The sequence below is a fragment of the Pongo pygmaeus genome, chromosome 17 (assembly GCF_028885625.2).
Source record: "Pongo pygmaeus isolate AG05252 chromosome 17, NHGRI_mPonPyg2-v2.0_pri, whole genome shotgun sequence".
Classification (NCBI taxonomy): domain Eukaryota; kingdom Metazoa; phylum Chordata; class Mammalia; order Primates; family Hominidae; genus Pongo; species Pongo pygmaeus.
In genome coordinates, this window is record NC_072390.2 from 73,077,975 (window position 1) to 73,105,738 (window position 27,764).

At 44.0% G+C, this 27,764-nt stretch overlaps 1 protein-coding gene across 12 annotated transcripts in view; it reads left to right on the plus strand.

Moving 5' to 3' along the window:
* Positions 1–27,764, plus strand: part of NEDD4L (NEDD4 like E3 ubiquitin protein ligase) — a 364,635-nt gene that overhangs the window by 128,393 nt on the left and 208,478 nt on the right. For 7 of the 12 annotated variants that reach the window (XM_054460560.2, XM_054460562.2, XM_063653755.1 and 4 more), the window contains exon 2: positions 785–858. In XM_054460560.2, coding sequence (XP_054316535.1) covers positions 785–858 — 74 coding nt within the window. Of the gene's footprint in view, positions 1–784; positions 859–26,952; positions 26,968–27,764 lie in introns of all 12 variants that reach the window. The other 5 variants (XM_063653750.1, XM_063653749.1, XM_063653751.1 and 2 more) reach the window with 1 other exon arrangement.

Genomic DNA, 27,764 nt, shown 5'->3' on the forward strand with positions numbered 1-27,764 from the left:
GCCTACCACCTTCTCCTAAGCCATCTCACCTGTCCTAAATGTCATAGCCCTTAACTAGTTCTCTAAGCTGTCATAGGGTCCTGTACTGCTGGGCTGCTTGTTGCCTTCAATAGAGCCTGGAGCATATTCATGTCTGTATTTCAAGGCCCCGGGCATAAGAGCTTCTTAGGAAATATTGGAATGAATGAAGAAATGATGAATAAATGAACAAATGAACAGTTGATTGATTTCCAAGACACTTTGGGGTGGTTTCCATTTAGAATGGTTTTTATTTCTTTTTACCGGAACTAAGGAACTGTTTTTGCTTGTTGATGCCAACATTTTAAAAGCACTATAATTTTGAAATGTTTTACCACATTAAATTCTTTTCTATTGCAGGTCACATACAAATATGTCAACTTCAAAGGAAGAATTATTTGTTGTATTTATGCAAACTTGTGGCACTTGGACATTTATCTAGATGGTTTTTTGTGTGTGATTGTGTTCTTGGTACAGCTGGAAAATCTAACTTTAAATGGCAGGAGTAATTGATCTTAATGACTTACTTTGAATTAAACTTGTGCTTAATTAACTTGGATGTTGTAAGTTTCTAGAGTCACAGACTTTTAGAGCTGGAATATTGCTTTTTGAACTTCAGTGTAAGGAAGAATTGCTTATGCTTGAATTGATTTGTTCTGTATCCCAATACTGGACTGAGTAGAAATCAATTACTTTAATATTGGATGAGAGAGTGATTGATTGAGGATCAGGTTTTTAACCTCCTTTTTTGTTCTCCTTCTCACAGGGAGAGTCCCGTATTCTCAGAGTAAAAGTTGTTTCTGGAATTGATCTCGCCAAAAAGGACATCTTTGGAGCCAGGTATGTTGGCTTTGTTTTTATTTCTGTGGACTTCTGAAAAATGACAAGCAGTTTTCAAATTCAGGCACACATCAGAATCACCTGGAGGACTTCTTAAGACAAAGCTGGCTGGGCCCCACCTGCAGGGATTCTGATTTAGTAAGTGATGCTGGTCCAGCTGGTTCCAGGACCACATTTTGCACAGGGATTCTGGACTTAGCATCACAACAGTAGTTAACAGGCTTGTTCTTCACATGGGCTAATTTCATGAGATTAGCTTCTGGTGTTGTATTCTCAGTAGAAAAATACAGTTTGGGACTATGGCTCTGCTTATTTTAATACTTTAAAGATATTTCTAACTTAGGGAAACATAAAAGTGTCATTTTGTTTCTAGGAGAACTGGATATTCTTGACATGTATAATCTGAATTAAGAGATTTGATGATTTGGGGCAAATGTGGTGATTTCTGTGGCATTTCTAGAAGTACCAGCAGGAAAGCAGCCAGATGTTTCTGTGTGTTTCAGCTTTTTTATTTTCAGTATTGCACTTGATATTCCTGTATCTTTAAATCAGCCCTTTTGTTCCTATTGGCTGTCAGCAATGTGTTGCATGAAGTTATTGGACTGGGAGCAGGGTGAGGGTGGAGCCACCTGACACTAGAATTTAACCAGATTTTGGAGACCAAAAATCTTTTGAACTTGAAACCTAGAATGGACATGAGTGATGTTCTAGTCCAACTTTTCCGTTTTATGGTTGACAAAGCTTAAATCCAGAAAGGTTAAACTACCCGCACAGGTCACGTGGGCCAGTGATGTTTGAGGAGTGACAGGAACACTCCTCCTGCCTCTACACAGTACGTTTTCCTTTGTGGCATGGTGGCCTGAAAAAACTGTGGGGTTTAACAATGAAGGCAGGTGACTGGTGAGGAGAGTTCCAGCCACTGGATTCTCCCTGTCAGTCCCCTGTGCTGTGGCCCTTGGTGACCCCTAGATTTCAGTGCCCCTGCCTGACACTGGAGTCCCTCTATAAAGAAGCCCCTCTCTAGCTAGCTAGCTGTTCCATCCCGCATACCCCCACAGAAGCCTTTTGCTGCCATTAGTAAGCACGCCTCTATTTTCTCACCTGTGATAGATCATGCATGATTGAGTTGTCTATTAAAGCAATTGTTAAGTTACTAAGATGGCACCAAAAGATATTAGAAAAAAATTGTTGAAAATGTCAATGAAATCTTTTAAAAAACTATTGTACTTAGAAGTGCCTCAGGTGACTAACAGAGGCTTAGGACTCTGAGTGGTGTCACAGGGAACCTTATGCACAGGGACACTGACATCAGCCTGTGCTGCTGGTAATGTCAGAGTGAAGCAAATCCCACCTGAAGGCACTCTCTTGCTTGACCGTGAAGTCACACTGAGTGGTTCACCATGTGCCTGCACTCATGCAAGGATAAGCCGGGTCTCTAGGCATGGGCAGAAGCATCCCTGCTTCCCTTCTCTTCCCTTTCAGAGCAGCACTTTCAGCCATTTCCATGAGTCTGGGCTCTTGGTACCCAGCTGAAATACTGTTTCCTGAAACTCACAAATTTGCTTTCTACCAAAGCCTACCTTATGCCCTGCCTTTCCATGAAGCCTGTCAAGAAAATTCCAAGAAAGAAAATTTGATATTCCTATATCAAAGCGTGTGTCTTTCCTCACCTAATCCCTCTTAGCTGCCACAGTAGGTGCAGTGTCATTTTAGCTTTTGCAGATGCATTACCTGGTGGTTTCCTAGTATTTCTTTTACTTGCCTCTATTACTAGATTAGAAATTTACTGGGGACAGACATCTTTTTAATATCTTTCTCCTACTACTTAACATATAGAGCATCAAGGGAAAAAAAACAAAAATTATCTTTTAAAAATGTAAACATTTGCATGCCGACCGGTAGTGGATTGTGCTCTTATGTTAAAAATATGTATTCTCACTCTTTCCAATGAAATCTGTAGTGCTGAAGGAGGAAGCTGGATTTAGAAAATTTTAGTGATTTCTTTTTAAGCTTGATTGGGTTTTTATTTTGTTTTATCCAAACCCTTCCATTAAAAAAAAAAATTTATTCACATTGTATTTCTAAGCCAGTTAAGTAGATTTAAGGTTGAATTTGTAGTGGAATTAGGCTCCAAATCTTAGAAGAGCAAATTTGTACCTTGAATTTTTACTGTTTAGATAGTAACAGGCAGGGTCATTTCTAAGGGACATGGTGGAAAGGAATATTCATTATATTAATTAGAAAGATAAATCGTATTGTGGCAAAGTGGACCAAGTGCCAGAAAACGCATCAGAAACTCTGAACCCTGGTTCTGGTCTTCATTTTCCTAGACTGATAAGTAGGTGCACACATCCCTGCTTTCCTCCCTCCTCTGAAGTACTGTAGTTCTTCAGGGACGCATTTGCCAGTGTCTGAGATGCAAGTGTGAGGTGGCAGTGTGGGTTAATGCCATCTTGGCATCTCACTCTGGAGTGGCACTGCTTATTGCCTTAAAATTTTGCCAGATGACCTGCATTCTCCCTCCACGCTATCTTGAGCAAATCCCTTAAAACCACTCATGCCACCGTATATTAGTGTACAAGAAGGGTAACAGTTTCTTTGTAACTGGCATGTGGGGAAGAACCCCAAAGTGACTTCCATTGGCAGCAGCTCTGTCGTGTTTTAAGGTAGCAGTCACCGGGCAGAGGTTTGGTAGTGTCCTCTCTGGCAGCCACCATCTCCTTCAGAGCCCTGGGCCACCGGCAGGCCTTTTCTCCAAGTCTCTTCCCTGAGTATCCCCCCACCTCTGTGCCTGATCAGACACCTCATTCTCCCTCGGCAGCAAGAAGGCTGGGTAGGCATTGGAGCCCTTGCTGTAGACAGGATAATGGGTGGAAGAGGAAGGGCGTTTTCATGAGAGGCATTTCAGAGCCTTTCAAGTGGTAGAAATCCTGTAGACAATGATGTGTTTAAAATCAGGGATTTGCATCTCTGGGACTCCAAATCCTTTGTTTCCAAGGGAGGTTCCCTGGGCCACTTGGCCTGAGGTTGGGAAGGGGTCGGTGGTTGGGGGGCAGAATGTGATGCTTGGGGTTGCAGGATGGTCAGGGGTGGGTGATGGCAGGAGGAGTGGAGCATGTCGTCTCTCCTTGCCCTTCCGAGGTGGTGATGGAAGCTGCCTACAGCTCCAGCTCAGAGGCCGCGGGTTTCTGGGGCCCTAGGTGTGGGGCCTCCCTCCTAGCTGGAGGTGGCCCCTTCCCCCTTGAGGGGCCTGTGCCTGAGATGCTCTCGTCCTTTTCGGCTGTCTCTGCCCCAGTCCAGTACTTAGGATCCGAGATCATTTTCAGCTCCTTCCAGCCAAGTCTCACTTTATTAAAGGAGCCTTTGTTCGGAGCAGATTGGATAACCGAGCTGCGACTCCACTTGAACATCTGAGCAGCTGGCCCACGTGGGAAACAGCAATGGCAGAGAAAGATGCTTCCCTTTGGGCCATACCTTGAGGACAAAAAAGGGCAGTCATATAATCTGTCATCTAAACTGGGACGCTTTTGTCTGGAATGAATGCGACATTGAATGGGACGTCCGGACATAAGCTGTAAATTGAGACTACAGTCACCCTAGGTCAGAGACATCCAGCCTTTATTATCCATATCATGGGGAAAAAAAAAATGGAATGTGATTTTTTTTCCCCCAAAACAGCTTAAAAAATAATGCTAAGCAAAAGAAAAAAAAATAAAAAGCACCTTTTAAAAAAGCAGGCCTCACGTAAAATGCCGCTAAGACATCAAAAGAGAAGTAAAACCCTGCTCAAAACGCCCACGTGGGGCGGCCACAGCTCACCCTTGTGTGCCTGTGTCCCGTTTCTGCTGTCCCCTTTCCCAAGGACGTACCCTGCCCTAACCTCACCCCAATCTGGTGACTCCTCCAGTGGCCCATCCTATGTTCACCAGCTGAGTCCTCATCTCCTCCCGTCACACAGGCTGCTGCTCTGTCCCCCAGCAGGCCTCTCCCTGTCTCTGGGGTACCCATGACCTCTGGGAAGTGCTGTGCATAGCTCTATCAGTGAGGTTGACTTGTTGTTTTATACTTCGAATTGTTTCTTTCTCCTGAAATTAGATTTTTTTCTCCTCTGATGACTAGGATTCTATTTTATTTATTTATTTTTATTTTCCAGGACCTATTATAGCACATAGCACCTAACAGGTCCTCAGGAAGTATTTACCAAAAGATTGCATGAAGTGAGCCCGTTCTTCCTCCCTCTCTCCTTCCCTCCCTTTCCCACCCCTTCACTGGAAACTCACAGTCACTAAATATGCCATGAAGTAGCTGCCTTTTGCCTTTGCCTGTGTTTTCCCCTCTGCCTGGCATCTGCTCACATCCTTTCTGGCAGCTGCCCTCTCATCTGTCAGGGCCCAGTTTGGGTGGCAACACTCCTGCTGAGGCCCCTGCTCCCCTCATCAGCCCAGCCCAAGAGGACAGAACACTGCTGCCCCCCTCATCAGCCCAGCCCAAGAGGACAGAACACTGCTGCCCCCCTCATCAGCCCAGCCCAAGAGGACAGAACACTGCTGCCCCCCTCATCACCCCAGCCCAAGAGGACAGAACACTGCTGCCCGCCTCATCACCCCAGCCCAAGAGGACAGAACACTGCTGCCCGCCTCATCACCCCAGCCCAAGGAGATAGAACACTGCTGCTCCTGGGGCTGTAGCGGGTCTACAAGTTCCCTCCTCCTACGGCCCCTTGTCTTAGCGGACTTGGGCAGCTCAGAGGCTCCAGCCCTGTCTTATTGCTGTTTGCAGGTCCAGAAATCTTGGCACATGACCGTTGCCTGGTAAACTGCCTTGAATTCATTGAGTGGAACACAATATGGTGTGCTGTGGCACCTGATGGCCAGCCTGGAGGAAGGGGTACTTTTTTCTCATTGTCATGGAGGTCCCATTGGCTCTTCAAGCATCTCTCCCAAGCATCTGGGAGAGGTGCTTATTTCTCATTCTCACAAAGGCTCTTTGTGGACCAGCACAGGAGGCCTGCCTAGGGGTTGGATGAAAAGTGAGCATAGAGAGAGGAGGTTAAGGGAAGCAAGCTCAAGACTGCGCTCAGAGAAAAGAATCTGGGGGAGTCAGTGGGATGGCAGTCAAGGAATGGTCTCCATTTGATACTGATGTTTGTGCAGAATGACTACTTTATACCCTACAGAAGGAGCACACTCTCTTCTTGTGGTGGGTCCCAGAAATTTCTACTTTGGGGGTACATGAAGCCCAGCTGGGATTGGGCACAGAAGGTTGTGGCTTTGCACCTGACCCTCACCTTAGGGGTCAGGACAGAGCCAAGGACACAAGTGATGAGTTAGGGAGGACACAGGCACCATGGAGTGCCTTGGCCATCCTTCTGTAGAGGAGAGGTACAGGTGGCGAGGCAGGCACCAAGCAGCCGCTGATAGGGTCAGGAACCAAGGCAGGTCCAGGAAACAGAGGCCAAAACAGCAGCAGGAACCTCAGGCTCAGCAGACCACTGACTCTTCTGGATGTCTTTTAGACACTCTGTGGTGGGGCAGGGACAAGTCCTTGGTATTTGGCCATGGTGAAGTGTGCAGTTAGGGTAGGTGAGTCGTGCTTTCTTAACATGGGTGTAAGGAAGGAAGGTAATGAGTTTCAGCAGCTCATGTTTCTTGAGCACTTGCTATGTGCCAGATGTGGTTTGAACTGTTTACATGGGAGCTCATTGGGTCCTCCCAGCAAAGTCCTATGCAGCAGGCACTGTTGTTCTTTTTGCAGATAAAGAAACTGAGGCAAGAAAGGTTTAGTAAGTTGTAGAGCTAGGTATTGAGCCAGGGCCTAACCTCTTAATAGAAGTTAGTTAGAGGCTGTTACTTGAGTGCTCACAGGTTGGCTGGCAATGTGTATGGAACCCAATGTAATGTCATTAGATTCTGCCTAAATTTTGTGAAGAGGGGATTTCCATTTGATAGGTAAGAAAATTGAGAGGTTACCATCAGCCCGAGATCAAACAAGGATATAGGGAGTGGTGGGACCCATTAAGTTCAGATTTATGTGACTTCTGATGCTATGCTCAGTGATAGATCTCTTCTTGAGGATAAAAGTTTGAGAATTGAATGGGACTGGATGACTATTAGGGTTCCTCCAAAACCCTGAGATTTCTTTTTTTGAGGGGTACCTTTTTGTGTTAGCAGATTTAAAGAGCTGGCCATTGTATTTGATGGCAGCTGAGTAAGCCTTTTGAATTGGAGTATCATCAACTATTATTAGATTTAGAATAGGTATATTTTGCTAAGTAAGATCTTAAAGTTTTTCTTTTAAACTTAGGATAGCTTTTCAAATTTCAAACTATTCTTTTTCAGTAAGCTCAAGACATTTAACCTTTTGTCATAGGCTTAAAGCAGTCATTAAATAGGGTCATTTTAATGCAACTTTTTAAACCTAACTCCCCTCCCTTTTTCTCTTTAATTGTGATCAGTGGCTTCATTTGAGGTTACCTAGGATGCATTTGAGACTATAAAGCTGCTTTCTTGAAACTTAGCAATGTTGGCTGAGACAAACCAACTGTTGAATCTCATACTTTCATAAAGAAGGTTGCAAGACATTCATTCACAGTTGCTCCTTTATTGTGTGTGATGAGCCATTGGCATCAAACCTGATTGGGTTGCTATCAGTTTTTCTTTTGGGAGCTGGTGACTTGAAATTTAAAACTCACGTGGGCTCAAGGGTATTGGAGGGACATGGCAGAAAGTCCTTCTGCCGCCTAGTGATTGAGAGTGATGGGGTCCTAACTCTGTGTAAGGATAGCTCTTTGACACAGCTTACCTCAGTCCCCTTTCCCTAGGTTTAAGTTGTTAGCATTTTGCTGTATTTGCTCCATCTCTTTTTTCCCTGAAGTATACAAAAGTGAATTACAGACATCATGACGTTTAGTTCCTAAATACTTCAGCCCAAACCTCTAAAAAACAAGAACATATTTCTATATAACTGTAGTACTGTTCTCACAAAATTAAGACTAATTGCCTAATGGACTCTATTACCTGATCCATTATCTGAATTTCCCCAGCTGACCCTAAAATGCCTTTTACAGCTGGACTGTTTAAACCAGAATTCAATTGAGAATTCTGTATTGCATTTAATTGGTAGGTCTGTTAAGACTCTCTTAACCTAGAATAGTGATAAAAGCTTTTTACTCTTGGTCTCTTTGCAAACTGGGGACCCCCAGCCAGCAACACTCCACCTGGGTCTCACTCTACCATGCTGGGGTGCCCCAGCTCACCTGTGTTATAGCTTGTACCCGTGTTCAGTGGTTCCCGAGTTCTTGCATGGCACCCAAGGAGAATGAGGATATGCTGGACATTGAGGGGTAGGAGGGCAGAGGAGAATTTTACTGAGCAACGGAATAGCTCTTGGTGGAGAGGGGCTGCAGTCAGGTGCTTCTCTCCTTCCCATGTGGCTGGGCCCAGGGCTTTTTATGGGCTCAGAATAGGGGAGGGGCAGGCTGCAGGTAGTATTGGAAAAGGCAACATTTGATTCATTAAAAGGTATTGTTCAGAAAGAATCAATCAGGAAAGGGTGGGAAAACAGGAACAGAAGTTCTCATTCTGGGTTGTGGGTTTCATCTGGGACCAGCAGTCCAGTCTTTCAGCCTTCAGGCTGTTTTTGGCTCAAAGGTGGGGTTTCATCAGGGACCCGCCCCTATCTGCCGAGGCATTTGGCTGCTTCCTATCACTATCAATAGTCCCTCCCCTTCAATGACTTGTAGGAAGGTTGTGTTTCACTTACCACATTCCATCGTGTCCTGGTGGCATCATCAATGAATGAATGTGTTCTTTTCCCCGTGTTTCTTGTACGTACTGTATATTAGAAGTTGGACTAAAGGCTTGATCAAATTTGAGGCAGGAATGGGTGAGGCTGCATGCGACTGGAGGGACACAATGACTGGTTCTGCCATAATCAGTGATTGAAATTGATCCCTGGGTTAATATGGGGGCAGTCTCATCCCTCCACTGTCAAAAATTAACATTTTTTTTCTCCAGGTGACCAGCAAGTAATGAGGGGAGGGGCTGTTTTGGTACTGTATACCTGCAGATTTTAAATATTGATTTACTTTACTTCCAAAGGATTGGAAATTTTGTTTTTTTCTTTCTTTGCCCTTCTTTGAAAACATTGTATAAAGTAAATCTCCTTCTTTTACTAATGGAGAAACTTCTGAAAGAGGCTGAATATACGTTGAAGTACCTTTGCTCAACTGTAAGCCCTTCTGGATCAGAGGTCAGACCAAAGTTTGCAGACAGTTGGTCCCTGTGGACCAGACTGAATCCACACATGAGTTTATTTGGCCTGTGGAGCACTGAAACAAAAAAATACAAATCCTGAGCCAACGTTTGGGAGATCCTATATTATAATACAAATCCAGATTTCCAGGTTTCTGGAAGGTCTTGGCAATCTAGCCACACTGAGCCTGCATCTGTGCGAGGCTGCATGGCTAGAGGTGTGTGCTGGGCACGCCCATTAGGTGGGACTGCGCCCTTTTGGCCACCAGGGACCGTACACCTCCTGTTGTTTTCATGGGGCTGGTTTCCCTTGCTGACAACGTGGCCATGACGTCCCTCGAGGTACAGGCCGGCATTTGGACTCTGCACTGTTTCTTTGTTAGCATTTAGAACTGACTTCTCCTCTTCCTCCCCCATTGAGGAGCAGCACCTTACTCTGTGCAGAGTCTGTCTGTGATCTGCAGGCTCTTTGCAGAGCTACATTTCCCTCCGGAGGCCTTGCCAAGTAGCCTTCGCTGTCTAGGGCATTGCTGAGAATCACAACATCAACACTAATGGCCCTTGGGCCAAAAAGTGTTTGTCTTAAAATCCCTGCACCAAATAGCTTGTGCAGTACTCCTGTGAGAGCCCCAGAGGATCTAACTCTTAGGCTGTTTGTTCTAGTTGTATTCCTTCCCACCCCCCAAACCGAAATGACATTAAAGAATAGTAACTCTCTCCCGCAAATATAGATAAAAACCTCTTTATTCCCTAACAACCACACAACTGTTTACATTTTTGTGTTTACCTCCTAGTCTTTAAGTATATGAATGCATGCAACGTCCTTTAAAAATATGTCAGTCCTAGCCTCCACACAACCCAGCCCACCAGGTTTCCCAGAGGGAAGCATTGAAAATGGCAGATGGGTAAATGCACAGGGCTGGCAAATCTCCATTCGGCGGGAGGCTTGCTATGCTATATAGCCAGCGCCACAATAATGGATCTTCCTAATGATCTGGAATCACTGAGCAAAGACTGTGCCATGTTCAGTATACACTAAGTGAGCATGCAGGGAATATATGATCAGTTTACAAACATTTCCACATAAGCTTTTTTCTCTCTCCCACTCCAGTTTTGGTAAATAAAAGAGCAAACTTGACTGCTCTCTCTCTCTTCTCTCACTCTCTCACTCTCCCCTGTCTCCCTCCCTCTCCCTCTCTGTCCCTGTCCCTCTCTCCTCCCTCCCTCATTCACTCTGTCTTCCTCTCTCTCTCTCTCTCTCCTCCTCCTTCCTTCCTTGCTTCATTTCCCCCCTCATCTCTCTCTTCCCCACCCTTTTTAAAAAGAGACAGGAGTCTTGCTCTGTTGCACAGGTTAGAGTGCAGTGGTGCAGTCGTAGCTCACTGTAACCTCAAACTCCTGAGCTCAAGCAGTCGTCCTGCCTCAGCCTCCCCAGCAGCTGGGAGTACAGGCACACTACCATGCCCAGCTAATCTTTAAAAATTTTTATAGAGATGTTGTCTTGCTGTGTTGCCCAGGCGGGTCTCAAACTCCTGACCTCAAGTGACCCTCCCGCCTTGGCCTCTTGAAGTGCTGGAATTACAGGTGCAAACCACTGTGCCCAGCCAGACAGGTCACTTTTCTGTACCATTCCCTGATGTTGTGAGATTAGTGAGAGTCTCTACTGCGGAACCTTGTTCACGTTGCCCTGACTCGATGCGTGGATATTTGCTGTTACCAAAGTCACCTCTGCTTTACCAAATGTTTTCACAGAGTGGAAGGAAAACCACAAGACTTCTTGCCCTCGTTTTCTTCAGTCTAGAATGATGCTGGGGTCACTGAGTCTGTAGGGCAGAGAATCTGATGTGTTTTTTAGGAAGTGGAAGGTGTCTGACACATAGTAGATGTTTGACAAATTTTGTTAATCTGGTCAGAGTGGAGCCTGAGAAAATTAAATTAAAAAGCTGCTGAGGAGTGCTGAGGTCGCATTTTGACATAGATAGAAAGGCACCAATAGGGCCAAAAATACGAGGCCAGTCCTAGGGCTGTCGAAGTTTGGATCCCCTGCCTGACATTGTGTCCTGAGCCCCTGGCCCCTTCCTTCACCTCTCCCTGAGCCACCGGCCCCTCCTCATTCCTTCCTCTCCTTTATCTTCCTCTGTCTTTGCCTGTGCCCCCACTCCCATGGCCTGACTCTGGAGTCTTTGTCTTAATGCATTCTGTTTGTCTCACTGTCTTGCTCTGTTTTCCTTTTCTTGTGGGGAGGAAGGGTAGAAAGAGTGTAAGAAGCTAAAGTATGAGGAAGGGAAGGTTGCCAACTTGAGATGAGTCAGAAATGAAAGCAGTTCTCAATGTGTAAGACAATGAGGAAAATATTTATTTTACAAAAATTGAACAACCAACCAAGCCTTCAGGAACACAGCCAGAAGGTGCTGTGTAGGGAGAGGTGTGCATTAGGATGCTGGAGCGTGGCTGCCGGCGTCCCCACCCCAGGAGGAAGGGACTCGTTTCTCTGAACCTTGTTAATGGTTCTCCCCATTGTAGACAGTGAGGACTGGCTCTCCACCCCATCCTCAGTGGGTACAGCTCTGGGGAGGCCGTGAGGCTGGTGATCTTGGGGCCTACTATGTATCTGTGTTATTGAAGGTAACAATGTCCCTTCTACCCAAAAGTCATGCTTTTAAAAATGCACAATCTTGAATCCGTTTGGGAAGCATCTTTGGAACTCCAGAATGTTGTCTTTCTCAGATATGTATTGCCTATGTTGTATTACTTCATTTGCTAAGAAGCATTGTCATCGACTTTATAAAATTATTGAATAATTCTATTTGGGGGAGAAGCCTGGAAGCTAAGATTTTAAAGGTTATTTATAAGTTAAGTGAACTGGCAAATTCTTAAATGGTAAATAAAACCTTTCCTACATGCTATAGGTAGTTATCTAAATCAGGGCCTAGCAAGCTTTTTTATTTATTTTCCTACAAAAAGCCAGATACTAAGTAGTTGAGGCTTTGCAGGACTTATGGTCTCTGACATAGCACTAAAGCAGCCTTAGGCAATATATAAACAAAGGGGCATGTGTGTGAGCTGATGGTCCACGAGCTGCAGTTTGCCAACTTCTGATGTTATAAGCCATTGATTTTCTACAACATATATATTTAGAACTGGGAGTGTCAGTGTTATTTTGTCATGGTTTCCAGATGAAACTCTTTCACAGAGCTGCTGGCTGGTCAATGACAGACTAATTCTGCTAGTATTGACTTTCTGGGCCAGGGAATGGGGTTCCTAGATAGTGCAGTAGCTTTTTATTTATTTTCTTTTCCATTCAAGGGCAACATGCTTAAAATACAGCATATGAAGCTTTTGGATATCCACTGTAAATTTTAAGTTCTAAAAATGAATGCAATTGTAAAATGTTTTTGCCTTAGAGAAGATACTCTCACTGCTTTGTGTTATAAATACATGAAAAATAATGATGAATTAAATGCATACAAGCAGATGCAGACATAATTTAGATTAGTGTATTGCAATTAAAATATTGCCCACTTTTGCTACGGAATATTCGTTGGACTTATGACCTTAGTGTAAGTAATGTTTAATAAGGAATCTGCAGTGTGTAACTCCTCCGTAAATTATTAAAAGGATTGGCATTCCTACTGTATAATATCAACACAAGGGATAGAAAATATGCCTGGATTCTTAATGAATGTGTGCTAACATTCCGTCTGGCATAGGAATGTGTAGTAAATACACTTCAAGGCTTGTTTGCATTTTTATCCGTCATTGTTATAGGCACGTTATTGTGTGTCTCCTATTGAAGAACTGATTGATCATTGTTTAAGCTTCTGTGACTTTTAGATGCTTAAAACTAGGCATTCGTGGTGGGACAGTAGAGAAACATTTGGAAGAAATACTGCATTTCATGTTTGGGAGTGGCTGGTAGAAAAATCAAACTAGGCTAGTCTTACAGCTTTATCACAGTTTTGTTTTTTTTCCTAGTAGGAAAATGATAGTATTGGTTGTATATTATCTCAAAACACTCTCTCTGACACTGACTTGAATCACCTGGGAGTTCATTGAGAACAGGGATTTTAACTTGGTTAGGTGATTTTAAACATTATTTAGCAAATCTGGAAAACAAAAGAGAAATTTTCAAATATCTTTCTTCCAGGGTGGTGCACTGGCTCTCTGGAGTGTGATTTCGTCTTCTCTTGTTATTACATATGTTGTCAAACCGTCATGTTCTTGAAATGAGACTTCAACCACTAGTGGGGCCATATAATTCAGGATCTTTTGTTTGTCCTTACATAGTTTCTTGGCCTGGAATGTCAAAATATCAGAAGCTGTTGTTTCTCTGGAATCATCTGTCTCCGTGATGGCCTCGCCATCTGTACAGTCATCCAAGCCAGGGACCCAAGAGTTGTCCTTTGCTCTCTCATCCTTCCGGCTGCTGTGTCTGGCTTTCAGTGTTTGTGTAGAGCAGGGGTCTCCAACTCCTGTGGCGTGTTAGGAAGGGGGCTGCACAGCAGGAGGTGAGCCATGGGTGGGTGGGCAAAACTTCCTCTGTATTTACAGCTGCTCCCCATCATTCACATTGCTACCTGAGCTCCACTTCCTGTCGGATCAGCCACCAGCATTAGATTCTCATAGGAGCGTGAACCCTATTGTGGAACTTTGCATGTGAGGGATCTAGGTTGCACACTCCTTATGAGAATCTAATGCCTGATGATCTGTCACTGTCCCCCATCACCCCTAGATGGGACCGTCTAGTTGCAGGAAAACAAGCTCAGGGCTCCTACTGATTCTATATTATGATGAGTTGTATAATTATTTCATTATCTATTACAATGTAATAATAATAGAAATAAAGTGTACCGTAAATGTAATGCCCTTGAATCATCTCCAAACCATCCACCCCACTCCCCCAACCCCCAAACCAGCCTGGAGAAAAATTGTCTTCCACCAAACCAGTCCCTGGTGCCAAAAAGGTTGGGGACGGACCACTGGTGTAGAGGACTCCTCAAGCAGCGTCCATATCTGCCCTATTCTCTCTATCCCTCCACCTAGGTATAGAGTTCTATCTCTAAGACACAGACGACCATGTTCCTGCCCGGGCAAACACTTCAGTGATTGTGCATTGCCCTGGGTGAACGGGGGCACAGAGGTCTTTGTGACGCCCTGCAACGCATCCCTCTCCGAGCCGCGGTGCGCTCTTCCTCCTCTGTGCCTTGCCGGTGCCCAGAACCGCCCCCTTCTCCCTCTTTGCACAACTGCCTTGCTCTCGTCCTTTCTCAGGCCAGTGCTGCTGATCTGTGTGTGTGACCCGGGTGCGCAGTCCTTGGCTCTGTGCCGGGCCCTTTGCAGGTCTCTGTGATAGCACTTAGCACATGGCGCTAAGATTCTCCCTGACAGGCCTTCAGCGCCACAAGGGCCAGCACCGAGTCCTGCACATCCTGCTCTAGTCCCACATTGGCCCAGGGGCACTGAGCTGAGGACAGCTCCCTGCTCCCTTTCTGTGCTTGGCCAACTCCAGCGCCCGTTCTTCTGCCCCTCCTCGGCTCTGCCACCCCACCCCTTGGCTGAATCTCTCCTCCTCTTGTGCTTGTTCTCCAGGTGACTTATTCAGGCCCATATTTTCATTACCCTCGCATTTCATTAATTTTCTCATTTATTTTGTTCTGTAGGTTTAAGACATTCTTTAAAACATGCAGGTTCTGAATTTTAATAATATAAAAGTCCTCTATGAGTGCCCATCACATTGCTTTTCTGTCCTCCCTACGTTAAAGTTAGCACTGATGCCGTTATGTTTAAGGAAAGCCTTTTGCAGAGGGGCTCTGCCCATGTAAGTTCATTAGAGGGCAGGTGTGCAGCCTCTGTCACCTGAAGACCTCTTGACTGTCTGTTCTTGCTCTGGCTCTATCGAGGTGTATTGGGGGGTTACGGCACCCTCTGGTGGCCATATTGTCAGGTGCATTTTTGTTCTAGCTAAATAAAATGATACAGGAATCAAATAGTCGATTGGAGTTCTTTTTCAGAGGACATCGTTAATTCACATTTTGTGTGTTTCAGCAGGTATTTAAGTCATTCTCAAATAGTGACACTTACGCAGAGGAGAAAAAGATTTTATTTAAGTAATTTCTACTTTTTACATAGCTAGTTTTAAAGTAGATAATACATAGTCTTAAACTTTGTTTCCCCTTTATTTCTTTCTTTTCTGTCAGAGAATTTCTTAAACTTGTAGAATCATCCAAATAAAATGCCAGTCACTAAAAAGGAATAATTAACCAATAGTGGGAAAAAATTAAATTCTTCAAATGAAGAGTACTGTATTCATTTCATATAGTCCCAGAGATAAAATGTTTAGGATTCATTTTTAGTTTTAAATGTTTAGTTATGAACCAGAACTTCAACACTCTTCCAAGTTTCTTTAAGAAAGGAATTTATCTATCTATGAATTAATTAATTAGCAGGGTCTCTCTGTGTCACCAAGACTGGAGTGCAGTGGTGCAGCTGTAGCTCACTACAGCCTTGAACTCCTGGGCCCAGGCAACCTTCCTACTTTAGACTCCCAAATAGCTAGGACCATAGGTGCATGCAACCATGCCCAGCTAATTTTTTTTTTTTTCAATTTTTCTGTAGATACAGGGATCTCGCTGTATTGCCCAGGCTGGTCTTGAACTCCTCAAGGCCTCAAGCGATCCTTCTGTCTTGGCCTAAGAAAGGAATTCCTCATATAGAAAAATATTGTTATATAAATAGTTGCCTATATCCATGCTATTTATGGTAACAGCTAAGGTTCATCTCAAAAGGATTTGTATTTGGCTTTGGAATAAAAAGAAATTTCCCCTTTCATAGGGTTCTGAGATTGCAGGAGTTTTTAGTATTATTAAAAAGTTAATGGAACAATCTGTGATGTGAAAGAGACTCAGAAGAGGCTAGAGAGGTCTTTAACACATTTTTTTTTGTATTGTCATCCCTTCCCTATAGCTAACTTTGTAGATGGCATTGTTTTTCAGACTGATGATTGTGACACCCTCAACCATGGTAGCAACAATTTTTAATTTAAATTTTTTAAAATGCAAGGTTGGGTGATTTTCTCTCTGGATGCTTGAGTTTTGTTTTTGATAAAAATTCTACCAGGGGCAGGGGAAAGAGTCCATTAAGTCTTGGTGCAAGAAACCTGGGCAGATTGCCTAAGTGGATATGTGTAGCAAAGAACTGAAAACAGAGTAGGGGGTGCTGAACACACCCACAGAGGAAACTGCGAGGGGGAATGTATCTGCTCATTTTGTAATAAAGTCCTTCCTTTCCTTTAACATCTCTTAATGTTACAAATACTAACAAAAACCATGCATGCCTTCAGTGGGACAGAAAATGAGGGAGGCACTCAGGGAGAAAAAGTGTCAGTTGAGATGATGTTAAAATAAAGTTTATTTTCTTTGCAGTTGCAGACATTAAGATTTATTCTCAGGGCTCTTAGGACAGTTCCTGCAGCTCTCTCTGGTGACCTAGGCATTGATACCTTTTTTTTTTTTTTCTTTTTTGAGATGGAATCTTGCTCTGTCGCCCAGGCTGGAGTGCAGTGGCGCAATCTCAGTTCACTGCAGCCTCAGCCTCCCAGGTAGCTGGGACTACAGGCGCCTGCCACTACACCCAGCTAATTTTTGTATTTTTAGTAGAGATGGGGTTTCACCATGTTGCCCAGACTGGTCTCAAACTCCTGACCTCAAGTGATCTGCCCACCTCGGCCTCCCAAAGTGCTGGGATTACAGGCGTGAGCCACTGCGCCTGGCCTGTGCCTTGGTTTCTCAGATATTTCTTTCAGCCCTTGTAGTGTTGTATGCACTATGCAGGGAGGTCCTGACTGCTCAGAGCTTAAATTCTGCATTCCTTTATTTCAAGTGTTTGGCCAACTGCAGAGGAAGGTACCTTGAAAGATACTCCCTCTTCTCCCTCACTGCTGGGTCCCCTGTCATAGGAGACCTGGCCTGAGGAGGCTTCTTCCTGGTAACCTGGGTTGTCACTGGGACCACATCTTCCCATAGGAGTAATGCTCCAGGTTGTATGGGAGAAGCGTCTGACAGCAGTAACTTCAGCACACCCTGAGAATGACCCTTATGGCAGACATACCTGACAGCAGTCACTGAAGAAATGAGGGTTGCCACATGGAGGTTGCTGGGAGGAGGGTGGTAAGTGAAGGTGCTGTATAAGCTGCGTGCTTTTTACAAGCAGTTGAAGTTCTGCTGTCCAGCCCAGTGCCACTGGGCCACCCTGCAAATAAGTTCTTCCAAATAAACCCTGTGCCTTGTTTGTTAGCTCTGGGTCTCTTCTTTGGACTCTTCGACTTGGTGCTGTCCTTGTTGAAGTTAATACGGGTTTGGCACAACACAGGAGTAGACGGTTTCCTGTACTCTGTCAGCCGTGCTTGCTACAAACATTTGCCCAGAGAGTGGCATTTGTGCTAGTTCTTAAAGTGTTTCTTGAGCTGCACATTCACAGGCCATGTCCTCTTTCAACCTGCTCTCTGGCTAGGTAGAACAAACACTCTCCACCTGGGCTCTGAGCCAGCTGCTCACCTGCAGCACCCCCCTCCTTGGAGATAGCTTTTCATGTTGCATCTTACCGAGTTGATTGAGTATTCACTTCGAAGCTCCATGCTGCACGCACGGGCCTGTAAATAGCTTTTTCCTGCTCTTGTGGGTGTCATTTCAGATTGTTTCATCAGATTTCAGTTACCCAAGTTTTTACTGGGTTCACCGTAAGTTTGCAAAAAAGACTTTTTGTTATCCTGAACATTGCAGGTGGAAACATGATTAATTTTGAATTATTTTTGTTTAACTTCTACCCTCTTTCCTATTTACAGCCTATTTTGTTCATTTTAACTTCTGCTATTAAGACTTCTAAGGCCAGGCATGGTGGCTCACACCTGTAATCCCAGCACTTTGGGAGGCCGAGGCGGGCGGATCATGAGGTCAGGAGATCGAGACCATCCTGGCTAACACGGTGAAACCCCATCTCTACTAAAAATACAAAAAATTAGCCAGGCGTGGTGGCGGGCACCTGTAGTCCCAGCTACTCAGGAGGCTGAGGCAGGAGAATGGCGTGAACGCAGGAGGTGGAGCTTGCAGTGAGCCGAGATGGCACCACTGCACTCCAGCCTGGGCGACAGAGCGAGACTCCATCTCAAAAAAAAAAAAAAAAAAAAAAAAAGAAAAGAAAGTATTCTCCTAAGTGCTGCTCACCCTTTTTCCCAAACAGGACCTAACCCTGCAAGGGAGAGCGAATTAGGCCATTTGTTTACAGTTTCATCAGCACCAGGCATGCACGGCGTTAGTCATGGTCCTTGCTCTCAAGGCACTGTACTTGTAGCAGCAGTATGGTGCAAATGTGCAGTTGAACAGCAGGCACAGGTTCCTGGTTAGCATTTAGTGCCACAGGAATGACAGGGAGGTCTTAATTGTGATCGGACCGTGGGAGCTGGATTACCCCAGACTGTAGCTCACTTCCCTGTAAGCTTTTGGTAGGGAGCTTGGAATTAGCACCATTAGTAGAACCAGATTTCAAAGGGAATGATACCTGTTCCGTATGAAACACTTTAAAACTCCCGATGTCCACGTCTTTAAAAAAGAGGCTTAAAGCAGTTTCATTTCATCAACCCCAAATTGGAGAAGCTATGAATGACCAGACTGATGAATATGTCTTAAAATATATGTATATTATATCAAGTGTAAAAACAGACAAGCAGGAACATACTGCCGGTTTCTATCACAGCTACCCTTAAACTATCATTGGAGGGCAATTAAGTGGGTACAACCTCTAGCTATTTGGAAATATGTATAAAAATGACAAATGCTTGGTTGGGCACTGTGGCTCACACCTGTAATCCCAACACTTTGGGAGGCCTAGGTGGATGGATCACCTGAAGTCAGGAGTTCAAGACCAGCCTGGCCAACATAGTGAAACCCCATCTCTACTAAAAATACAAAATTAGCCGGGTGTGGTGGTGCATGCCTGTAATCCCAGCTACTCAGGAGGCTGAGGCAGGAGAATCACCTGAACCCAGGAGGCAGAGGTTACAGTGAGCCAAGATCGCGCCGTTGCACTCCAGGCTGAGCAAAAAGAGCAAAACTGTCTCAAAAAAAAATTAAAATTAAAATTAAAAGGTAAAATAAAATAAAATGATGAATGCCTGTACTCTTAGACCCAGCACTCCCAGTTCTGCCAGTTCGTGCCGCAGATACATATGCACACGTACAGAGAAGGATGCAGCAGATACATATGCACACATGTACAGAGAAGGATACGTATGCACACGCGCACAGAGGAGGATACATATGCACACGCGTGCAGAGAAGGATGCATACGCACACGCGTACAGAGAAGGATGCACAAGAACATGCATTCCCTAGCTGACAGTCACAGATTAGAAACAACAGAAAAGGGTCCATTAAACAACAGTTTGAACCTGTGTTGAGACATCAGCATCCCTTCTCCTTCTCTCCCCACCTCCCTCTGCCCTCTGCAGGTTTTATTCTCAGCCTGATTTTCTCCATTGGATGTCAGCCCTAGGCTGGCATTTGCAGAGAGAGAGATGGTGGCTCCTGCAGAGCTTACGGCCTGTATTTTACTGGGCTGTGTTGAGTTACCCCTGATGTGAGCAGGAGAATGGGATGTTCTGTAAATTGGCCTCTAGCCCATCGTGAATTCATTTTTTTTTTATAATATGTGAGTCACACTCCCTTCTGTCTTCATTTCCTTTTCACACTCCCAGCAGATCATTCTCTCTATTCTGATTCGCATTTTATAGATGAAGCAGCAGAGGCTGAGACCTACTGTATTTTGAGACACTGTAGCTTTATATGGCATAATTAAATCATAGTCATCAATCAATCTTAGGAGGTAAGGATTATTATTGGCATTTTCCAGATAAGAAAAATGGAGGATGAGAAAGGTTAGGCATCTTGCTTAAGTCACAGCAGACTTAAGTGCCGGAGTTGGAGCTGCATTCCAGTGTGCTTGCATAGGCTCTCTTCTCATGCTCACTGCACGCCAGTCACCTGGTATGCTGAGGCCCTGCCTCCAGGCCTTCTGATTCAGCTGGTCTGCAGCCCTGGCATTTCCAGCTTCTCAGGTGATTGGAATGAAAGCCAGAGCTGGGAGCCACTGGTCTACACCACCAGTAAATGATGGGGTTCTCACTTGATCATTTAATTAAGAATCTTGGTTTTCTGCTTTCAGTCTGAGAACTCTTGTTCATGCTCTCAGGCATGTCTTCACGCAGGAAAGTGATCTTTGAAATTAATAGGTGCTTGGGAAGCCTTTAAGCAGCAGGCAGTGGAGAAGGCCACTCAGTAGGAAGGGCCGGGCATGAAGCCTAGTGCACAGGCTTTTCAAGACCCCACGGAGGGTCTTCAGAAAAATGGGTTTCCTTTGTCTCCGTGGCTTCCAGTCTTTGTTGGCCAGCAGTTGTCTGCTTCAAATGAGCTGGCTCTAGAGGGGCCTGGAGAACCCAGAAAAACTTTGTGACAACCTGACAAGTTTGTGTTAATCTTCTGGGCATTGGCTTTCTGCACTTACTGCTCACTGAATCACTGAACTAGGCAGGTGGGGGACTGAAGGGCAGGGAATGGGTAAGAAGGGCAGCCTTTGGAAGGAAAATCAGCAGAGGGCGGGGACCGGGGAAGAAGGAGTAAGAAGGGAAACCCTTTTCTTAGGTTCTTATAAATCAGAAGAGCAATAAAGAAAAAATTTAAATCTAAAAAATACATGATTAGGATTTAAATCCAGTATGCTTCATTACATATAAACCTTTGACTTAGTATTTTCTGTAGTAGATGAAAATAGGACTTTTTTCGTTTCCCTTCTCTTCACATGGTATTGAGTTTTTTTGTGTTCTGAACACATTTTAGGATTAATTATGAAAATCAAATTACCAGATACTTGAAATATAAAATTAGTAATATTCAAAGACGATTAAATGCAAGATTTCCTTTTCTCATAAAAAAAGAAGCAGATGGAACTTGTATTCTGAAAGCAAATATGGAAATCACATTAAAAATCAGAAAATCCTCACCACTGCCCCCCACCCCCATGTGCATTTCATTTCTTTTTGGTCTGAGTTCAAGGGAGAGAGAATATGAATGTGCTGCTAGCTCAGGAAGCTTCAGTTCTTGCTTTCTAAAGAGCTGGGAATGTGCTTGAGTCTATGTTATCTCTTGTTTGCATTTTTCGCTACTATGCCTCCATTTAATCCAGGGGAAACTTCATGGTAGGGATGTGAGATGTATTTTGAGGGCTAAAAGAAAGGAGTTTGAACAAAAGCAGGACAGTGCTCAGAATGTGGAAGCAAAGAGTCCTTCCAAGGGAATGTGCGGTCAAGGCCTCCGTTCAGCGATAGTCCAGTTGAGACCAGGACCTGTGCCTGACGCCCAGGCCAACCCACAGGACGGTCCTCCAGCACCTCATTTCTCCTTTCATCAGACACCTCTTCACTGGCCTACTGGGAGAAAACAGAGATGAGTGAAAATGTGCATACAGAACGTAGGGCTCAAAGGGACCCTAGTACCAGTGGTTCTCAAGCCTGTCCCGGCATTAGCGTCACCTGGGAGCTCCAAAAACATATTGCTGCCAAGACTCGGTCCAGAGCAAGTGACTTCCTTGGCCTGGAGTGAGATGTGGGTGACCAGGGTCAGGAACCACTGAGTGGGTCCACCTCTGCAGACCGGGAAACTGAGAGTCTGGGAGGCTGCTTGTTCCCTCAAGGACCTGAAGTTACATGGGGAGGCAGGACTAGGCTTGGGGCTCCTAATTCTGTCCTGGCCTGTATTCCAGTGTGCCATGGGGCACGTCCAATTTGAATCTGGCCCCGGTGCACTCTCAAGCCCTGTGTTGCTCTGGTCCCACAGCTTCTGCCCTTGACTTTCCATATAACAGCGCATTGGTGGCCAGGGCTTTGCACTAACCTACCTGCCTCCAACATTGTTTTTGAATGATGGAAGCTAAGCAGATGCATATTAATACCTGCATTATGGAGAAGACTGTCTCTTCGCAAGTAATCTGTAGTTGTTAGTCTTGAAAGTGGGTTAATTCATTGTCTTTCTAGTGAAAGTGATTGCATGGCCTAATAGTCTTCCAGTCAGTCTGTGTGGCAAGGTAGAAGCCAGGAGTGGATTCTCAGCTCCTGTTGAGTGCTGCTGTCCTAAATCAGAGATCTCTCCCAGGCCGCTTTGTCCTGATCAGGATTTTGAACCAAGACCTTTTCTTCATCTGTCTCAGGTGCCCTCATCATGGGCTTTGCGATCCCCTGACAGCTCAGAAAGCCTTCATCCTCATCCGATATCTGGTGAACAGCTGACACCTCCTGGGAATCTTTAAAATTGTTCTCTAAAGAAACCATTCTGCTGCAAGTGCCTATTTTTAGACTTTATAAAGCCCACGTCAGGTTGTCGCTGCCTTTCTCTGTCTGCTAAGCCTGCTGTTTGAAAGGCAGCAACAGGATCTTTTGTCTTTAAAAGTTCAGCCCCATCTGGTGCATTCCCCACTTGAACTCCATAGCCCTGGTGTGCTCTGGGGTACATCTCTTCCAAAACCCAAACCACAGGCAGTGACCTTTACACCCCAGGAGTTGAAATAATACACCTGGAGGAAGAAAATGACTTACAAACAATGAGCCTAGAGTATAAATGGCTATGTTTTAAAACCCTCGATTTGCCTTGGGCATATTTAACCTGTACAGCTAGACTTTTGTGAGTTTTGGGCTCTCTAGGGGGCTGTCCAAGTTCAGAACAAGTGCATCTGCTGGCAGCCAGCTTAAGGAGTTAGCAGCCCTCAAGTCCAGTAACGAACGTGTAAATCAGAATTCAGGTGTGTTGAGGTGGGACCTTGCACACATCCTGGTCAGCCCGGGGTGATTTCCTCTCTGGCCAGTGATTTTGGCTTTTTTCTTTACATGAACTCGTCTGTTGTAACTAATGGTCACTGAGTGACTTCAGAGGTAGTGATAGCTCATAGTGAAGCCCATGACCCACAGCGGTGGGCACACCTCAATCCCTTCTCCTTTTCCTCCATCCCCGCCTTTCTCTCCTTACTTCATCCCTTCCTCTTTCCACATTGGGTCATCCAGCAGAAGTCAAGTGTCTTATATTTCATATCTTTATTGAATAAGAGTTTTGCGATTCATGTTATTAAAGTAGGTAAATGGAATCTCTTATGTGGAATTCTCTAAAAAAGAATCAAAACTCCAGTCAAACCAAACCAAGTATTCGAAATCGTTTTTAGGGAAAAAAGATATAATTAGAAAAGACTGGAGAGGGTATGCAAACTATTAACATTATGTTAGGGTGGTAGGAGTATAAGTTATATTTGCTTTTTCTGATTTTCTAAATTTTCTTCAATTAACATATTGTCCAAAGTATCAAATATATAGAAAGAAGAGTGTGCGTGCCTGTTGATCTAGCAAACACACTTCATTCAAAGAAGCTCTTCCTAAGGAAGTATTGAAGTTATATTTTATCCTTATATATCCAAAGAGAGTATGCGTGTATCATATACCTAAAGAGTTAGCTATTAAGATGAAGCATTGCTTATAATGAAAAAGTTGAAGCACCCTAAATTAGCTTAATAATGGTATATCTTTATAATGGAATAGTATAAAGCCATTAGAAATGATGTTGCAGATAAGTATTTAATGTTATGGAAACATTTTATAACATAGAATGAAAAGTAAGCTGTAGATTGGGTTGTATAATTTGATCTCATCTTAGGAAACACATAATACAGAAATATAGATGAAGGTCTGAAAGGGTATTAATGCCCTAATGTATTAGTAGCATAACCTCAGAGAAGCAGGCTCATGAGTGTTTATTTTCTTTTATTCTAACTAAGTATGTATATGTGTAAGTGTGTCTGTATACAGGATATGTATATACACTTTTCTTGTGAAGAATCTATTGCATTTACTACTGGAAGGGTTTATTTTAGATTTAGATATTAAAGTTACCTCTTTGAGTGAGAACCTATGATTTATACTTCTTAGTTTACCTTTTACCTCCATTATATAAATCTGTCTTTTTCTACCATCAAATAGAAGATGTAACAGTGATAAAAAAGGCTGGGTATGGTGGCTTACACCTAAAATCCCAGCACTTTAGGAGGCCAGGGGTTCAAGACCATCCTGAACATAGTGAGTGACATAGTGAGACCCCATACCTACAGATTTTTAAAAGGTTAGCCAGACGTGGTGGCATGTGCCTGTAGCCCCAGCTACTCAGGAAGCTGAGGTGGGAAGATTGCTTGAGCCTGGGAGGTCAAGGCCGCAGTGAGTCATGAATATACCACTGCCCTTCAGCCTGGGTGGCACAGTGAGACTCTGTCTCTAAAAATATAATATTTTAAGAAAGAAAAAACAAAAACTAGTGATAAAAAGAACTTATAACAAACTGATTTTTAAGTGGACTGTTGATAATTATAATGGCTGAGATTTTTAATTGCCATTTGTATCAATGAATAACGCCCCTGTCACCACATTTTCTGGTGTGTTTGGTGTGTCTGGTTCCTATAGGAGAGACAGTAATGCTATTTGACATGCTTTATTGCTGATTAGAAGCCTAATCTCTGTAATGGGAAGCTCAGTAATGAAGCTTGTTCAGAATTGTGTTACAGTCGGTTAATGAAGCTCTGAGATCAAGGGCCTGGCTTTCGATGGCCCCTATTTCAGAATCCAGAGGTTTGTTTCTATTTATTTGGGTTTTGCAGCTAAGTTCCCTGGACTGAGGTGATCTGAAGGTTAGCTCTGCTATAATAGGTAAATTGCTAAGAAAAACATTGGCCTTGGTATGTACAACTTAAAATTTTATTGGTGAGATAGTCTTCTTACAAAACAATCACATTAAGCTAGAACTTGGTGTATAACCAGCATATATACTCCTGCCACCTTCAGTGTGTAACCAAAGTTGTAAATTGCATGCACAGATAACAGGCATATAATTGGTGATTTCAGAAAAGTTATACCTGGTGGGCAGTGAGAGGTGAGCCCTGATCTGGGAAACCCCAGTGCTTCAAGGGGAAGCAATCTGGGAAACTCCAATGCTGGGATTGGGATTCAATCTGGGAAACCCCATTGCTGACAAGGTACATGGTACAAGCTTGATAAAAACTTGCTTAATGTCACACTTGTAATCTCAACACTTTGGGAGGCTGAGGTAGCTGGATTACTTGAGTTCAGGAGTTCGAGACCAGTCTGGGTAACACGATGAAACCCCATCTCTACAAAAAATACAAAAATTAGCCTGGTGTGGTGGCACGCACCGGTAGTCCCAGCTGCTTGGGAGGCTGAGGTGGGAGAATGGCTTGAGCATGAGAGTTGGAGGTTGCAGCGAGCTGAGATTGCCCCATTGCACTCCAGCCTGAGCTACAGAAAATAATAATAATTTTTAAAAACTTAATGATGATAGCATTTGAGTTGGCTTTTCAATCCTGGTTTCCTAAATATGTGAGCCTGGACCATTAAACTGTGTGACAAGGAGCTGTCATCTTAACATACAGACATTAAATGCATTGTTCAAGATCAGAAATGATTTCTTGGTTCTGAGGCACGATTGACTGTGTGTAAGGTGCCATCGTTAATTTGGTAACAAGGGGAGACAGTGGCAGGGAAGTTCCTTTTGCCTGTCTTGTGATAGGCTTCCTATTTTCTCAAAGGTTAAGATATTAAATTATCTTAAGTAAAGAAGGTATTTAAGGGCATCATTAGGGTTAGTTCTCAGGTCTCTTGACTCCTAGCTTCTCTAGTTTAGTGATTCATGTTAGCCTTTCAACAGTTTACCACTCACTTTAATGGTTTTTACTAGCTGTCTTGACATGCTTTTCACTGCTTATATGGTCGGTTTCCTACCTAGCTGAATGCAGGCATCTGTGCTGTCTGCTGGGTTCGCTGATGGTGATGCAGCCCACAGGTACTTGTCTCTTTCTTTCAGGGGAGTTCAGCAACCATCTATTTATGTTGAAAGGCACTGTACTGGGAGAAGAAGAACACGGAGTTCTAGGCCTCCAGGAATTTATCATCACTTGCTGATTTGAGCTGAGCCTGGCACTTGAACATGGGCCATAGATTTGCAGATGTAAAAAAAAAAAAAAAAAAAAGAAAGAAAGAAAGAAAAGGATCCTTTAATGTATAGACTTGTCTTTCTGCCTGCTTTCTTCACTTCTGATCATTTTAAACAACTGATATCCTAGTTTGATGTGATCACGTTCCAACACAGCACAACAGCCTGTATGGTTTGGGGCATGCACCTGTGGCAGTTGCAAAGGTGTTTATAGTGAAGTGGCTAAGAGGAGAGTAAGGCCAGTGTATAGGGTGTGGATGAGGTCAGATGTCAGACTGTATTTCATGATTTAAGTCATTTTATTTATCAGCTATTTCTTTGGAATATTTTATATATGAGAATGTACATCTGATTGGAAGACAGAAGGTACTGAAATTTACCTCTTGAATTACTCTGGTATAAAATTAAACTAAATACCAATCATATACTTAATTTCACAGACTTGCAAATAATGTACTGGGGTAATGGAAGTAAGATACAGGACCTTTTATGTGGTATGAAGTTCTGTGATAATTCCTATCTTCCTTAGTACCTAAAAGAGGCACCCTCTCCTGTCATACTGCAAACAGATGTCACTACTATGTGTAGACACATTTGCCAGCTGTGGCACAGCTGGTCACCCAGGCGTCATCACAGCTGCCTGTAAAACCCAGATTTATTCTCTTCCCCCTAGATCTTTTTTAGAAATTACTGGTATCATTTTAGAGAGTATCCCAGTGACACTGCTTAAATAATGAATTTTCCAATTTCTTCTTTTTCCACAGCCTTCACGTCGTCTGGTAAATATTCCCCTCAGGTTGGCATCTGCTTCTGAGACCCTGCTGGACCTAGATATATTCACCAGGGATGGGTGAAGGCTTTGGAAGAGTGAAGTGGTTAGGAACATTTCTTCCGATATCTCCTGCTCATTGTTTTTGACCTCCCTGATTTCCAATATATTCTGTACTCTAGCCACACAGAACAGCTTGCCTGAGCCCAGCTAAGTCTTGCTCACTGGTCAGGGACCAGCTCAAAGGCTGTCCCTTTTTTGATTTATTTCCTGGGTCTTCACCTGGCTTCTTCCTGGCACTCAGTGGAGATGCCTGCCCCATGCTTTTCAGTAGCGTTGGCTCTTAGCTGTTCCATTCTGGGGAAGGATTGGTTGTTTTCCTTTTCTCCATGTGTGTTGTGAATTTCGTTCTGTGTCACCGCATCACGTGAGGTGGGTAGGGAAGAGAACTTTTACGCTCCCCGCTGTCGTTAGTGGCCTGATTATGAGTCTGTGGGAAAGAATTAAGGTTGGAAAGAAGATCTGGTGGGAAAGAACAAGAGTTTGTCCTTGAGCAGCCAAACTAAGCTGTGAGAACGTTAATGTAATAAAGCAGGAATTCTAATGGGCTGCCTGCTACAGAGGAGATGGAAGATGGTGTAGGGCTCATGACTGTAAAATGCAGGAGCCACCAGCAGATGGTGATGCGGCCTCTCGGCCCAGGTGGGACTCTGCATCTCCCCCTCCCATGGACAGTCACTTGATAAGTGTTGGGCCGGTCACCCATGCCCTGGTCGTTCTTATCTTATCGAAGAGTGCTAATATAAG